Raw genomic sequence first — 14,305 nt, 5'->3', positions numbered from 1 at the left:
AGGCAGAGGCAGGCAGATCTCTGTGAGTTCCAGGCCACCCTGATCTACAGAGTGAGTTCCAGGACAGCCAAGGTTACACAGAGAAGCCCAGTCTCAAAAAAAGGGGGAGGCGTCCAAAAGCTTAGTAGCACCACAGAAAACTTATTTCCATTCAACAGGAAGCTGTGGAAGACATAGGAAATAGGCAAGTAAAGGGCTTAAAATGCTACGGAGGTTGACAAGGTGGATCAGCCATAAAGGTGCTGGCCACACACACCTGGAGACCTCCCTTTAATCCCAGAGCCCACAAAAAGGTTGGGAATGGATTCCACAAAATCATCATCTAACCTGTACATGAGCCTTTCTCCGCCATAATAACAGTTCTGAGACATGTTTAATGGCTGGTGAGATGGTTCAGCAAATAAAGGTGCTTGCCACCAAGGCTAATGACCTGAGCTCAATCCAGAGCCCACATGGTAAGAGAAAAACCAACTACTCCCAGAAGTTGTTCTCTGACCTCCACACATGACATGCACATGCGTGTGCACACACATTCGAGATAAATGATACAAATTTAGTGTCTACTGGGGCTTTAGCTGATACATCAACAGCTAACGTTCATGGAATGCTCATTCCATACATTATGGAGAACTTGCACTCTAGATACATCTCAATACAGGTCCCAATTCTATGGTCTTGAGTCCCCCTAAGGATAAAGTTCAGTAACTTAGCAAAGTGACAGTCAGCAGGTGAGCCAGAAAGCTCACGTTTGGACACTCTCTTCTCCAAGAAACTTTAGACACCTTGGTCTTTCTGCTGTTTCAGAGTTCCACTCATGGGAACCCACCTCCTCTTCCCAGCACCCCTACTCAGCCTTCCAGAAACCACCGGCTCCTCTGGGGGTACAGCTTTCATTCTGCCTTTGAAATGACCAAGTTCCCAGATGGTCAACCCTGTTAGAGAGGGAACTGCTCAAAGGTGGAGTCTTGGTTCAGGGCCCAGTAGCGAGCAGCCCACCATGGCCACTGGCAAACTGAATCCTGGGTGGTGGTTCTTGGGTGGCTGGCTAAACCCTGCTTCTGTTTACAAGAATGTGAAGCACTGTGGTAAGCAGGTGGCTAGCTCCTAAGCTGAGATGAATGACCTCCCCACCCCACCCCCAAAACCAGTCCCATGCTGGTGGCCTAGAATGCAACCTGAGAATTCCAGGTGGGGTGGAAGGTTCCCGGTGGTATGGTGTGGAGTCTGATGCAGAGGGTACCCAGGGTCCAGAGGGGGCGGGGGGGGGGGGGGCTGTGTGCAGGAGACTCAAGAGCTCCTGAACAAAAATTATATAGAGAACATCTTACTGCCGTCTTCAGTCATCAATCCCATCACGAGAATCATTATCAGTCTCCTCCCCTATCACTATCTGTCTCCCCTCCCACCCACAGTCTAGCGCTAACCTCAGTGTGGCAGTTTTAAAGGCTCCTTGGCAGCATTGTCCTGAGAAGTCCAACATTTTCCCCCCTTTTTTTCCCTTCTTTCCATCCTTCTCCTCCTCCTTGCTCTGTTTGTTTTTGTTTGGCCTTCCGGAACTATATAAACTGTTCTGGCCTTGAATTTGCAGCAACCTTCCCGCTCCTCCAGTCTTTATGGGGGCTTTGAAACAGTATGAAGAGCGACCTTTTGGATGAAAGACAGACTGTGGATGATTACTTGAAGAATTTAGTTGAAACTTGAAACCAGGCTAGAGGGATGGCTCGTCATTTAAGAGCACTTCACTGCTCTCACAGAGGACCTGAGTTCAGTTCCCAGAGCATCAGGTGGCTCACAACAGGCTGTAACTCCAGTTCCAGGGGATCCACCGCCCTCTTCTGACCTCAGAGGAGAAGACACTTGTACACAGGAAGTGCACACACTTAAGAAAAAGCAAACTTTTGAAAGATCACCTCACCACATTTTGGTGACCATTATACATTCATTTGGCTTTTTATTTTGAATCCACACTGGAGAATCCATAACAGGCCCAAATGCTCGTGTAGCACCACCTGCGGGGCCTTTATGGTCTCCCTCCTGGAAGGCCCTCCAGCAGCCACCCTTCACTTCCAGCTCTTCAGTTAACCTCTGTATGCTTCAGTTTCCCCATCTGTTAAAAAAATAATAATAATTTTTTTTGGGACACAATAGCACATGCTTTAATCCCAGAGGCAAGCATAGGCAGGCATATCTCTGTGAGTTTGAGGCCAGCCTGGTCTACAGGGCAAGTTCCAGGTCAGCCAAGGCTACATAGTGAGAATCTGCCTAAAAAAAAGAAAGAAAGGGAAAGAAAAAAGAAAAGACTGCTGGACAGTGGTGGCCCACGCCTTTAATCCCAGCACTCGGGAGGCAGAAGCAGGTGGATGGATCTCTGTGAGTTTGAGGCCAGCCTGCTGGTCTACAAAGTGAGTTCCAGGACAGCCAGAGCTGTTACACAGAAGAAATCCTGTCTCAAAAAACCAAGAAGAGAAGGAAGGAAGGAAGGAAGGAAGGAAGGAAGGAAGGAAGGAAGGAAGGAAGGAAGGAAAATGGAAGGAAGGAAGGAAAATGGAAGGAAAGAAGGAAAATAGAAGGAAAGGAGAGAGAGAGAGAGAGAGAGAGAGAGAGAGAGAGAGAGAGAGAGAGAGAGAGAGACTGTGTGCCCCATAATGGTGTGTGAACGAACACTAAGAATAGGCTGGAAACGCTGCTACCGCTGACACTCCCAGCCTGACACAGTCATTCCCTCTGCTGGGTACTTTCCTCCCACTGACTTCCGCCTTTCTTGGTCAATTCCTTTCAGCTTGGTCTAGGTGCTACTTAAGCGCCGGGGAACCTTTACGAGTCAATGCTGTGGCAGCAGCCATGGGAGACGGGAATGCAGAAAGGGGTGTAAGTCAAGGAGTTTTCCCGGGATCCCTTTCTTGCAAGCTGCTGGAGGTTGTCACAAATGAAGAGCTAAGCAAAGGTGGCCCCCCTTTCGGGGAGCTCCCAGAGTCCATCCCGTGTTGGGTCAGCAACGGGATCCACCCGGTGGAGAAGGCGCCTGGCACCCAAGGAGTGTGCAACGGAATGTGCCCCTCCCTCGCGGCACGGCTGGCATCAGCCCAGCCCAGACGGCCGAACTATGTCTGGACTCCATCTATGTCGCTATGTCGAGGAGAAGGGCGACGCTGCGGATCCCACCGTTCCCCGGGGACTCAGGAACCCACCCGGCCTAGGGCACAGGTGCATGCTTCAGGGACCCCGAGGTCTCCGCGCGGAGCCCAGCGTGCGCCCCGCCATCTGGATGGGGACCCAGGACACCCTTGAAGGCCTTTTCCCAGTCGGCCCGTTACTTACCTCTGGGTCGCACCAGGCGCTCCCACCACTCGGTGCAGCGTAGACACCGGGCGGGCGTCGGTCCGCGCTCGGGCCCGCCCTCTACCCCCCATTGGTTGGCCCGGGCAGGGGCGGAGCCGAGAAGGCGCTCGCCTGTCTGCGAGGCCACAGGAGGTCCCGCTCCGGACACTGGCGGGTCCGCGCCGCCCGAGCCCAAGTTGCTCTGCGGGACCTACGGGCTCAGCGACCGCCTGCCGAGCGCGTGGTGCGCGGCCGCTGCAGAGCTGCCCGCGACAGGTGCGAACTCAGGGGATCCGCGGGGCCGTTCGGTCCTCGCTGTCGGGGCGTCGCGCCCGGGCCCGGCCGGCTGCCGGTGGATGCGCGTCCGCTGAGCGTCCGAGATGGCCGTGCGTCCTGGGCCGCTCTGGCTGCTGGGCCTGGCTCTGTGCGCTCTGGGTGGCGGCCACGGCCCACGTCCCCCACACACCTGTCCCCAGCGTCGCCTGGGAGCGCGCGAGCGCCGGGACATGCAGCGAGAGATCCTGGCGGTGCTCGGGTTGCCTGGGCGGCCCCGACCCCGTGTGCCACCTGCTGCCTCCCGGCAGCCAGCGTCCGCGCCCCTCTTCATGCTGGACCTGTACCACGCCATGGCCGATGACGACGACGGCGGGCCCCCTCAGCCTCACTTGGGCCGCGCTGACCTGGTCATGAGCTTCGTCAATATGGGTGAGTTCGAGGGCCCCTGGTGGCAGCAGTCTCCATGCGGAGTGGGCATAGCCGCCTATCTGTGGATAATGTCCTCGGTTAGTGCCCCCTGGGAGCCAAGGTGCAACAGCACCACGGGGAAGAGGCGACTGCAGGGGTCAGGGCTGGAAGGTCTGAGGGCTAGCGCGAGTTCCCAGGGTCTTTGCCCGCCAAGGGACCCAGGAGTGGGAATCTGGTGATGCCCAGGTCTCCTAGGTCCAGGTCCTGGGAAGACTGATGAGTAAACAGAGACTGTGATGCTGTCATTGTGATAAACGCAGCCCGGAAGAGAGGGACAAAGTTCATCGTGGAAACCTGTGGTCATATCATCAAAGTGACCAGAGCTGACCCATACGCCCTGACGGCAGGTTCTTTCTGGGCAGCAGGAAGTGGGTGGGTGGGGTGCACTGTCAGGAGGTGGAGTGGACCGACTCAAGCCATGACTGTAGTTCTGTGGGACTGGGCCCCAATATCTGGACCTTGGTCTGGCGTGGAGTGAGTGTTCAGGGCAGTGAATGGTCCAAGGGGCAGCTGTGAGTCCATTCTCCCAAAATGTGGCTCTTCCTTTGCCCAGGTATCTCTAGACCTCAGGGCCGCCTTCTCCTACTAGTGTTTTACTTTTTAATTTACGTGTATGGGTGTTTTGCTTGCATATATGTCTATGCACCACATTCGTGCCTGCTGCTGAAGAGGCTGGAAGAGGGCATCAGATCCCCTGGAACTGGAGTTACAGTTGTGAGCGGCCACGTGGGTGCTGGAAAATCAAATCCAGGTCCTCTGGAAGAGCAGCCAGTGCTCTTAACTCCCGAACCGTCTCTCCAGCTACCTCCCCCACCTTTAAAAAATATTTTTCTTTTATGTATATAAGGTTTTACCTTCATATATGTATGTGTACCAAGTGCATGCAGTGCCTCGTGGGGGCAGAAGAGGGCGTCAGATCCCCTGGGCCTGGAGTCAAAGATTATAGGAAGTCATGAGCAGCTCTTGACTGCTGAGCCAATCTCTCCAGCCCCAGCCTCTAGTAGTCTGAAAGGTGCTTTTCCAGAATACCTTTTCATCGCAGTTGGTCAGGTCCTCGCCTGTTTTGCTGACGCTTGTGGTGGGTCGGGGCCTGAGCAGACACTAGGCTGGGCCGGTCTGAGTACCAGGCCTTGAGCTGAGAGCAGGGAGAGGACCTTGCCATGGTCACCAGGCCCTGCACAGCATAGCTTGTCCTCCTTGCAGCCAGGTAAACAGCCACAGTCCCTACTCCCATTGCCCAGGGATGGGAGGGAGACACAGAGGGGCTGTGGCTGCCCTGAAATAGCTCTGCATCCGGTGCTCGGGTTGGTGATATTCCCTCCAAGATGCTTTTGATAGGGCATGGGCAGAGGAACTCAGGGGACTGGGCAGCAGGGTGTGTGTCCTCAGTCACTTGTCTTCCTACCAGAAGGCAGGAAGGGAGGGCAGCCAAGCCTCTGTTTCCCATCCAGAGCTGGTGGTAGCTGCGGTACGGTAGAGCAGAGCACAGCAGGAAGGCAGCTCTTTGGCCAATAGCCCAGCTCCAAGGAGGGATCTAGATACTGCCTTTCTGCTCAGAGGGCAGGGTGGGGATTTAGGACAGACCACATGTGGGGCTGTAACTGCCTCTCAGTCCTTAGGACAAGCTGACCCAGGGCTTAGGACTAAGAACCAAGGATAGAGTTGCCCAAGAATGTCCCCAGAGGAGCTGCCGATCCGAATGAATCACCAGCCCATGTTCTGCACCCCACCCCCATCCTCGGTCAAAACCTGAAGAGCTCTGGTGGGAGCTGGTGCTGTACACAGAGGAGGGCCTGCTGCTGCTGCTGCTGCTGCTGCTGCTGCTGCGCAGCTTTAGGGGAATCCCTAACGTATGTCCCTTTAAATGGGACTCCTTGGCCAGGCAAGGCTGGTGGATCTCTATGAGTTCCAGACTAGCCAGCCAGGGCTATAAAGTGAGACTCTGTCTGAAACTACATGAATATATAGGACCCCTACAGACATGTCCTCAAGGTTATATGACTGACTGACAAATGAACAGGGGCAGAAAAGCAGCCTCCCTTCACTTAGAGTGTGAACTGGGCCTGGCCACTGCTGCCGGGGCCCCCCCACCCCCCTCAGTGTGAGCAGGAGCCTGGCCACTGCTGCCGGGGGCCCCCCGCCCCCCCCCCCAGTGTGAGCAGGAGCCAGGACACTGCCTCCCCCCAGTGTGAGCAGGAGCCAGGCCACTGCGCCCCCCAGTGTGAGCAGGAGCCAGGACACTGCCAATCCCCAGTGTGAGCAGGAGCCAGGCCACTGCCAATCCCCAGTGTGAGCAGGAGCCAGGACATTGCCAATCCCCAGTGTGAGCAGGAGCCAGGACACTGCCAATCCCCAGTGTGAGCAGGAGCCAGGACACTGCGCCCCCCAGTGTGAGCAGGAGCCAGGACACTGCCAATCCCCAGTGTGAGCAGGAGCCAGGACACTGCCTCCCCCCAGTGTGAGCAGGAGCCAGGACACTGCCGCCCCCCAGTGTGAGCAGGAGCCAGGACATTGCCGCCCCCCAGCTCTGCCAGCTGCCGCCCAGCTTTGCAAGTAAAGCGATACAATCAATGTGGCTGCATTGGTGAATCACAACTGTAAACCTAACACTCGGGAGGCTGAAGCAGGAGGATTGCCACGGCTTCAAGGCCAGCCTGGGCTCCACCATATATTTAGAGCCTTCCAGACCATCAGAGTAACAGCAGACCTTATTGAAAGAAAGAGAGCGGGAGAAGGAGAGACGGAAAGAAGCGGGGAGGTAAATTAGCCCCGTGTGTCTGTGTCTCATGCACACTGAAACCTAAAAACAGATTCTAAAAGCCAACCAAAGGCTGTGTGTCCTGTGTTTAGAAGAAAACTTAGCCTTTGACCTTTACATCCTTCCAGTTCTCGTTTGGTTGGGGCAACGGTGCATGAACCTGTCTTTACCATCCCGTTTCATGGTCCCAGAAAAGATAGATAGCAGGACCAGGACACAGCATTAGGCCACATCCATCTAAATCCTGTTGCCCCCACACTGACTGACCCTCCTCAGTGTAGGATCTGTGGAATTAACAACAGGTCTGTGTTGAATGCAGACTCACTGTGGGTGACCCATCAGAGCATCATCTTTATTTTGATACACTGGCCACAGCAGTAAGCTCGCCCGCCCAGCTAGAGTGATTTTGTTGTTTGTTTTTTCAAGACAGAGTCTCATTATGTAGCTCTGGCTATCCTGAAATTCACTATGTAGACCAGGCTGGCCTTGAACTCACATAGATCTGCCTGCCTCTCTCTCTCTCTCTCTCTCTCTCTCTCTCTCTCTCTCTCTCTCTCTCTCTTGAGTGCTGGGATTAAAGGCATGAGCCACTATGCCCATCTTAGAATGATTGCTTACCTGCTGAGTGCCAGGGCCCATGTGTCAGGCACGTACCCGGATGACTTCTGTTGGCAAGCCCAGGCCCAAGCCTGAAGGTCAGGGCCCGGGAACCAGCATGCCACCCACAGCAGCAGCATCCCAGGGTGTCAATGGCTGTGACCCCGTGGAGCAGTGTGACAGCAGACTCCTGTCCCTGGTGTCCCTGAACTAAGTTGGTACTCTCAGCACCAGACCCTATTCTCATCCCCTCCTGACCCACCCTCAGTCCCTGCTGGTCTCCGTCATTGTGAGCTCCCCTCAGTGGTCCTGTTTCTGGTCTGCTGTGATAGTATCAGAAAAGCAAGATGCCTCCCAGGCCTGATCCTCGACTGTTTCATTGGCACCTGCTGGCCTCACTGCCCCGTCGTGGGCTGGGTGGCCTCAGGCCCTCCTGTCCTTCCCAAGGGTGGAAGGGGGCAGGAAGGACCAGCTCTGCTCATGTCAGTGGACAGGCAGGCGGCTGTGTTCTGGATGGGGAAACTGAGGCACAAAAGCACCAACAGTCAGGGTCCAGGCAGGACCACATGGAGCCATCTGCACGTGCATGGGCCCCTTTCCCAGCCCAGGAGCTTTTCTTCTGGGGCCTCAGATGGCCAGGCAGGGGCAGCAATGAACTGTGGTGGCCAGATCTGAGGGAATGAAAGACCAGGCCTTGGTCCCGCTCTGTCCCTGCCAGCCATGTGACTTTGAGGGTGATGCTTTCTCGCCACTGACCTCAGGGTCACGTCCTTTGACCCTTTACCAGGGAACTCGGTCATTTCTTTACTCACTCGCTCATCCATCCATCCATCTCTTCCACAAGTAGTCAGGTAGTACCTACTATGTGCCAGGAGGCCTGGCTCCAGTTTAGTTGCTGGGGAAGTCACACAGAACAGGCGCTGCCTGTGTCCTTTCAGAGACGACCTTCCGGTGGGAGAGACTACACGTGTCATGAAGGCGGCTGTCAGGGGTGACACACAGCCACCCCACCCCCAATTTAGAAACAAGAGGACCTGAGAAGGGCTGGGTCAAGGGGCTTTTGACCTGGGGCTCACACGGAGAGAATCCCCCTCTTGACTGCTCTCACTGTGGTTGGCCTTTCCCGGCTTCCCTCTCTGAGCCTCAGTTTCCCCCTCTGTGAAATGGAGCTGTTGGTCTTTAAGGGGCTTCCAGTGCTGACTGAGATGATAGCAGCACTGACCACATGGCCAGACCTCCACATCTGTCCCTGCACTCGCATTCACAGTACTGCCTCAGGAGAGTGAGGCTCAGAGAAGGCTGGTGATATTCCCAAGGCCACACAGCAACTCGTCTGCATCCTGTGCTTATGCCCTCCATACAGCTGCCATTCACAGAAGTTTCACAGGCTCATTACATAAAATTCAGACCATCCACAATCAGATAATGAGTTCCTCTGGGAATCCTGCTTCTACCAGCCAGTCCCCCTGGGCAACTGCCATGATTCCTATCACCAAAGTCTCCCCAAGCCTGTTTCCAAGCTTCATAGAAATGGGACCATGCAGTATGGCCACCCCAGTGTGTGTGTGGTCTATTAACCCACTCCATGAAGTTCTGAGAATCACCTGCATTCTTGTTTCCATCATTCTTAACTTCTGAGTTGCATGAACGGTCCACAGATGATCCTTGTTCATTTTATTCTGATTAATGGAGATTCGGTTCTTTTGAGAGGGTTTTGAATAAAGCTGTTCTATGTCTGTAGTTCCAGGTAGTCAGGAGCCAGAGGCTGGAGCATTTACAGTTCAAAGCCAGCCTGGGAAACTTACTGAGGCCCTGTCTCAAAGGAAGGAAGGAAGGAAAAAAGGAAGGAAGGAAGAAAACCAGGGCTAGAGAGGTAGCTTAGGGTCCAGAGAGCTTGCTGCTCTCCCAGAAGACCTGGTTTGGTTCTCAGCACCCATGTCAGACAGTTCACACACCCCTGGTCCTCCAGCTCTACTGGGATCTAATTCCCTCCGGCCTCTGTGAGCACCTGCACTCAAGTGCACATACCCACAGACAGACAGACATGCATAGGTGCGGTTACAAGTAATATAAGTAAATTGTTTTGAAAAGGAAAAGAAGGGCTGGAGAGATGGCTCAGAGGTTAAGAGCACTGACTGCTCTTCCAGAGGTCCTGAGTTCAATTCCCAGCAACCACATGGTGGCTCACAACCACCTATAGTTCGATCTGGTGCCCTCTTCTGGTCATACATGCTGTATACAAAATAAATAAATAAATCTTAAAAAATGTCCAAAAAAAAAAAAAAAAAAAAAAAAGAAAAGGGGAATACAGCTCAGAGGTGGAGCCCTGGCCTAGCGCGTGTTAGGCCCCGAGTCTACTTCCCTTTACCAAAAAAAAGCATATCCTCGTTCTCATCCACTGCCTGTGTGTGTGTGTGCGTGCGTGCGCGAGCACAGCCTGGATATCAGATTCAGGGCCTTTCCCTTCCTAAGCAAATGTCCTTACCACTGAGCTTCACCCACACCCACCCACCTCCATTTTTAGAGATTAGATAAGAAACTCCACTCATGTTTTAAAAGAGGTGGGCAAGATTTCCATACACCTGACCTAGCTCAACTCTTCCACCCTTGACAGGCAAGCTCCCCGTGATCAGGTCCCAGCCTGCAAGGTACATCTCCTGGGGTGCTTGGCTTTTTCTGCTGAGTTGGGGTCACAGATAGCCCCTTTTTCTCCTTGTCCTTGGAAAACAACCTGGAAACGACCCGAACGCGACTCTCCATGGCTCTCACCCCACCCTGTGCCACAGCCCCCGTGGACAGGGGCTCAGGGCAGACTGGCAGAGGGGAGGGAGACAGCCCAGTAGGAGTCAGGGAGCACTGAGAGCTGCATCGGATGGGACAGGAGCCCGCCATCCCCATGTCTGTGACGCCAACAGTGAGCACATCTGAGTGTCTCCTCACACCCCCAGTGCCATGGGACCCAGCAGGACAAAGGTAGCTTCAACGGGCATTCCAGAGTCCTTGTGGACAAAACCTCCACCCCAACATGCCACCCATTGAACTCCAGGGCCACTCATTTCACATGGCCGAGTCGTATCATACTACCCTGAGCTCATCTATGACATCAATGGAACGCTGCCTCAGTTTCCCTGCCTCTGAACCCCAACCCTGAAGACCTTCTCAGTTCTGACTCACACTGTATCTACACACCCTGCCTACTGATGGGGGGGTCTCTCCAAAAGTGAGTCATGGGATAGGGAAATAAGCAAGCATGTGTCATCATGCCCACATCTTTCTAGAATATTCCCACAGTTCAGTTCTTCTTTGAATTTCTTCTGGAGGAATCGCACCCTTGCTCACATCTCCTGGGAATTATTTTTTACCTCGGCAGGCTTGATGTGGTGGCCTGTGCGGGTGTTCCCTTTTAATTTGGGGTCTGGAGCCAGCTGAGGACTGGACCAGTAATTATGTGTGCAGTGCCGTTTATGGAAACGACCTGTGAAAAAAGTCAGTGCGGAGACTCAGCTGAAAATACCCCAGGAGCGAGCCTGGGTCTCACCACAGCACTGAGGCTCCTGGTGGGAGACATTCCTTCAGGTGCAGAATGCACAGGTCACCAACCCCAGGGCCCCACCCTCCTCTGAGGTCCTGCGTGAGCCCAGGAGCCCAGGGTCTTGTAAGTCTGGTGTGGGGCCCTCAGCCTTTGGTACCAGCTGCATAGGGCAGTCATGCCCAGCCCCGCCTCCTCAGGGCCTGGGGAACCTGTCCTCACCCTCAAAGGCCCCGCCAGGGAAGGAGACAAATCTCACAGCAAGTGCGGACACCAGTGGCCTCTGATGGAGACTCGCTGTGACGTGGCTGTCACTCAGACCAGCAGTAGCACCCCAGCCCCAGGAGCTGTGAGTGATGGACACTGAGCCAGTGTCCTGGGGAAGAACAGAAGGTCACTCTCTCTGTCCCCGGAACACAGTGGCTTGATGAACAGGCTGCTGCCATCCATCCGTCCACCAGCCATGTTCAGTTCCTGCCCTAAAGAGCTCACCATCTAGAGGGGACGCACCCCACTGACACGAGGGGACAGACCCACAGCCTGCTGTGAAAGGAGTCGAGGAAGTTGAGGAGGCTCTTCGGCTGGGCTGAGGAAAAAGAAAACGTGTCAGGCAGGAGAGAGCAACCTAGGAAAACAAGCTCAAGGAGACTGGGATGTGCGGTTGGTCTCAGCCGGAAGGCACAAGGAGGCTGGTGGGTTGACAGACAGCATTCTGGGAGTAGGGTGGGGGCCTAAGACAGAGAGGAGGCTAACTCTCCCATGGGCCCTGAGGGACTAGTGAGAAGACCCCATTCCCGGGCCAGCCACTCTGAGGAGGGTGGCTTCTGGGTTATTTCTTCTGGTCAGGAGCAGGACAGATTTAGGTTGTCTGAGTGAATCTAACTTTGTCTAGGAGAAACATTTTGTGGGTGTCTTGCTGATCAACGCAAGGTTTGGCATGTGGAGGTCTAGTCTGGCTGGATGGGCACAGGGCTCCAGATGCAGACGGGCAGGATGTGGACACTGCTGTGGCCGGAGAAGCCACCTCCTGCCCACAGTGGGCCTTTTCCCAAAGCATGGCATCTGGAGCTGGTTTTATCAGGGTCTGGAGAAGGAGGCCAAGGGTTCTAGGGTTGTTTTCTCAAAGCCTCAGGCAGCTCAGTAAACTCGGCTTCCCTGTTTACAGCTTTGCAGAGGGCAGCCTGTATGTCCCCATACTGAGCGCCCCCCATCTCTCGGCTCTGTGGAGCTACCTGTCTAGAGTCCTTGCTGGAGACTCTATTTTCCTTTTGTGGTGTGTGTGTGTGTGTGTGTGTGTGTGTGTGTGTGTGTGTGTATGTGTGTGTATGTGTGTGTGTGTGTGTATGTATGTGTATGTGTGTGTGTGTGTGTGTATGTGTGTGTGTGTGTGTATGTGTGTGTGTATGTGTATGTGTGTATGTGTGTGTATATGTGTATGTGTGTGTATGTGTGTGTATGTGTGTGTGTGTATGTGTGTGTATGTGTGTGTATGTGTGTGTATATGTGTATGTGTGTGTATGTGTGTGTATGTGTGTGTATATGTGTATGTGTGTGTATGTGTGTGTATGTGTGTGTGTATGTGTGTGTATGTGTGTGTATGTGTGTGTATGTGTGTATGTGTGTGTGTGTGTATGTGTGTGTGTATGTGTATGTGTATATGTGTATGTGTGTGTATGTGTGTGTATGTGTGTGTGTATGTGTGTGTATGTGTGTGTATGTGTATGTGTGTATGTGTGTATGTGTGTGTATATGTGTATGTGTGTGTATGTGTGTGTATGTATGTGTGTATGTGTGTGTATGTGTGTGTGTATGTGTATGTGTGTATGTGTGTGTGTGTATGTGTGCGTGTGTATGTGTGTGTATATGTGTATGTGTGTGTGTATGTGTGTGTGTATGTGTGTGTATGTATGTGTGTGTGTATCTGTGTGTATGTGTGTGTGTGTGTATGTGTGTGTGTGTGTGTGTGTGTGTTTGCATGCGCGAGGGCAGGTGTGTGTGACATGCAGGTCTGAGGTGGACACTGAGAACCTTCTTTGACCACTCTTCTCCTTAGGTATTGACAGGGTCTCTCCCTGAACCCAGAGCTGGCCAATTCCAGCTCGTCTAGCTGGCCACCTTGCCCTGCGCATCGACTGCAGGCAGCCATCCAGTCTGCCTGGCTTTCGTGTGGATGGTGGGGATCTGCACTCCAGGCTTCCTGTTGGCAGTGAGAGTGCTTTCCCACTGAGCCCTCTCCCTAGACCCCGCTGCTGGAAACTCTAGACATACATTGCTGCCCACGTGGCAAGAGGCTTGCCTCTGAGTGCCATAGACTGTCACAGCATCAGCAACAATTGAACCGGATAGAATTCTTCCCAGGTCACAGGGTGTCTGGGATCACTGTGCTGAGTTATTTGAGGTAAGGAGCACAGTGTCTTGTGAATGGCCCGGCCTTTCCTGTTATTCTGTGGTCCTCTTGTGTGCCTCAGCCCCTGCTGCTGGATTCCAGCCATGCCGACTTCTTTAGGGTTCATACACGCCGACCCTGTGTTTTTCAGGATTTCTCGGCTAGGACAGCTCTTCCTTCACCTCGCTGAATGCTGGTTCTTTCTTTTCTGTTTTTTGGAGGTTTTTGTTTGTTTGTTTTTAATTGGGGCTGGAGAGGTGGCTCAGCATTAAGAGCATGTGCTTCTCTTGTAGAGGACCCGAGTTCTATTCCCAGCACTCAAGTTGGGTTGATCAAAGCCACCCAGCTCCAGGGGATCCGACACCCTCTTGTGGCATCCAAGCATACCTGCGTTCATGTGCACATACTCCTCCCCCCACCTAAAAAGCAGATCTTTTTTAAAAATCGAAAATATTTTATTTATTATTGTGTGCATGCATGCAGGGAAACCCTTGCCACAGTGCACATTTGGAGATCGGAGGACAACTTCTGGTAGATAATTCTCTTCTTCCACTGTGGGTTCTGGGATCAAACTGTGACCATTAAATTTGTGGAGGAAGCCAAGCCATTTCTCTGGCCTAGTTCTTTCTTTCTACAGCCTTGGCCCACCAGGTTTTAAAATAGAACATGGGTGGCTAGGGCCATCTGTAGACCGTGGTTCTCAGCGGGAACGATTTTGCCTCCCTAAGGATCTTAGGCAATGTCTAGTCATTGTCTGTTATTGTAGCTAGGGAGGGGAAGGGGTCCATGTGGGCATCTGATAGGAGGTCAGGAATGCCGCTTCCAAGCCTACAGTACAGAGGATGATGCCCACAACAAAGAATATCCTGCCCCAATGTCGGCAGTGCCGAACGGAGGCACTTGTGACAGGCAAGCAAAGTCTGATGCTGTTTAGTTGCTGAGTGTTAACCTATGTGGTGTTTTGGTGTGTGTG

General features: G+C 53.4%; 1 protein-coding gene across 1 annotated transcript in view; it reads left to right on the top strand.

The window, feature by feature from the left end:
- The first annotated feature begins 3,698 nt into the window (after positions 1–3,698).
- Positions 3,699–14,305, top strand: part of LOC131904011 (bone morphogenetic protein 8A) — a 32,085-nt gene continuing 21,478 nt past the window's right edge. Inside the window, exon 1 of the mRNA XM_059254917.1 lies at positions 3,699–4,023. Coding sequence (XP_059110900.1) covers positions 3,699–4,023 — 325 coding nt within the window. The remainder of the gene's footprint in view (positions 4,024–14,305) is intronic.

The sequence above is a fragment of the Peromyscus eremicus genome, chromosome 2 (assembly GCF_949786415.1).
Source record: "Peromyscus eremicus chromosome 2, PerEre_H2_v1, whole genome shotgun sequence".
NCBI classification, from domain to species: domain Eukaryota; kingdom Metazoa; phylum Chordata; class Mammalia; order Rodentia; family Cricetidae; genus Peromyscus; species Peromyscus eremicus.
This window is presented reverse-complemented; position numbering and strand designations above follow the sequence as displayed.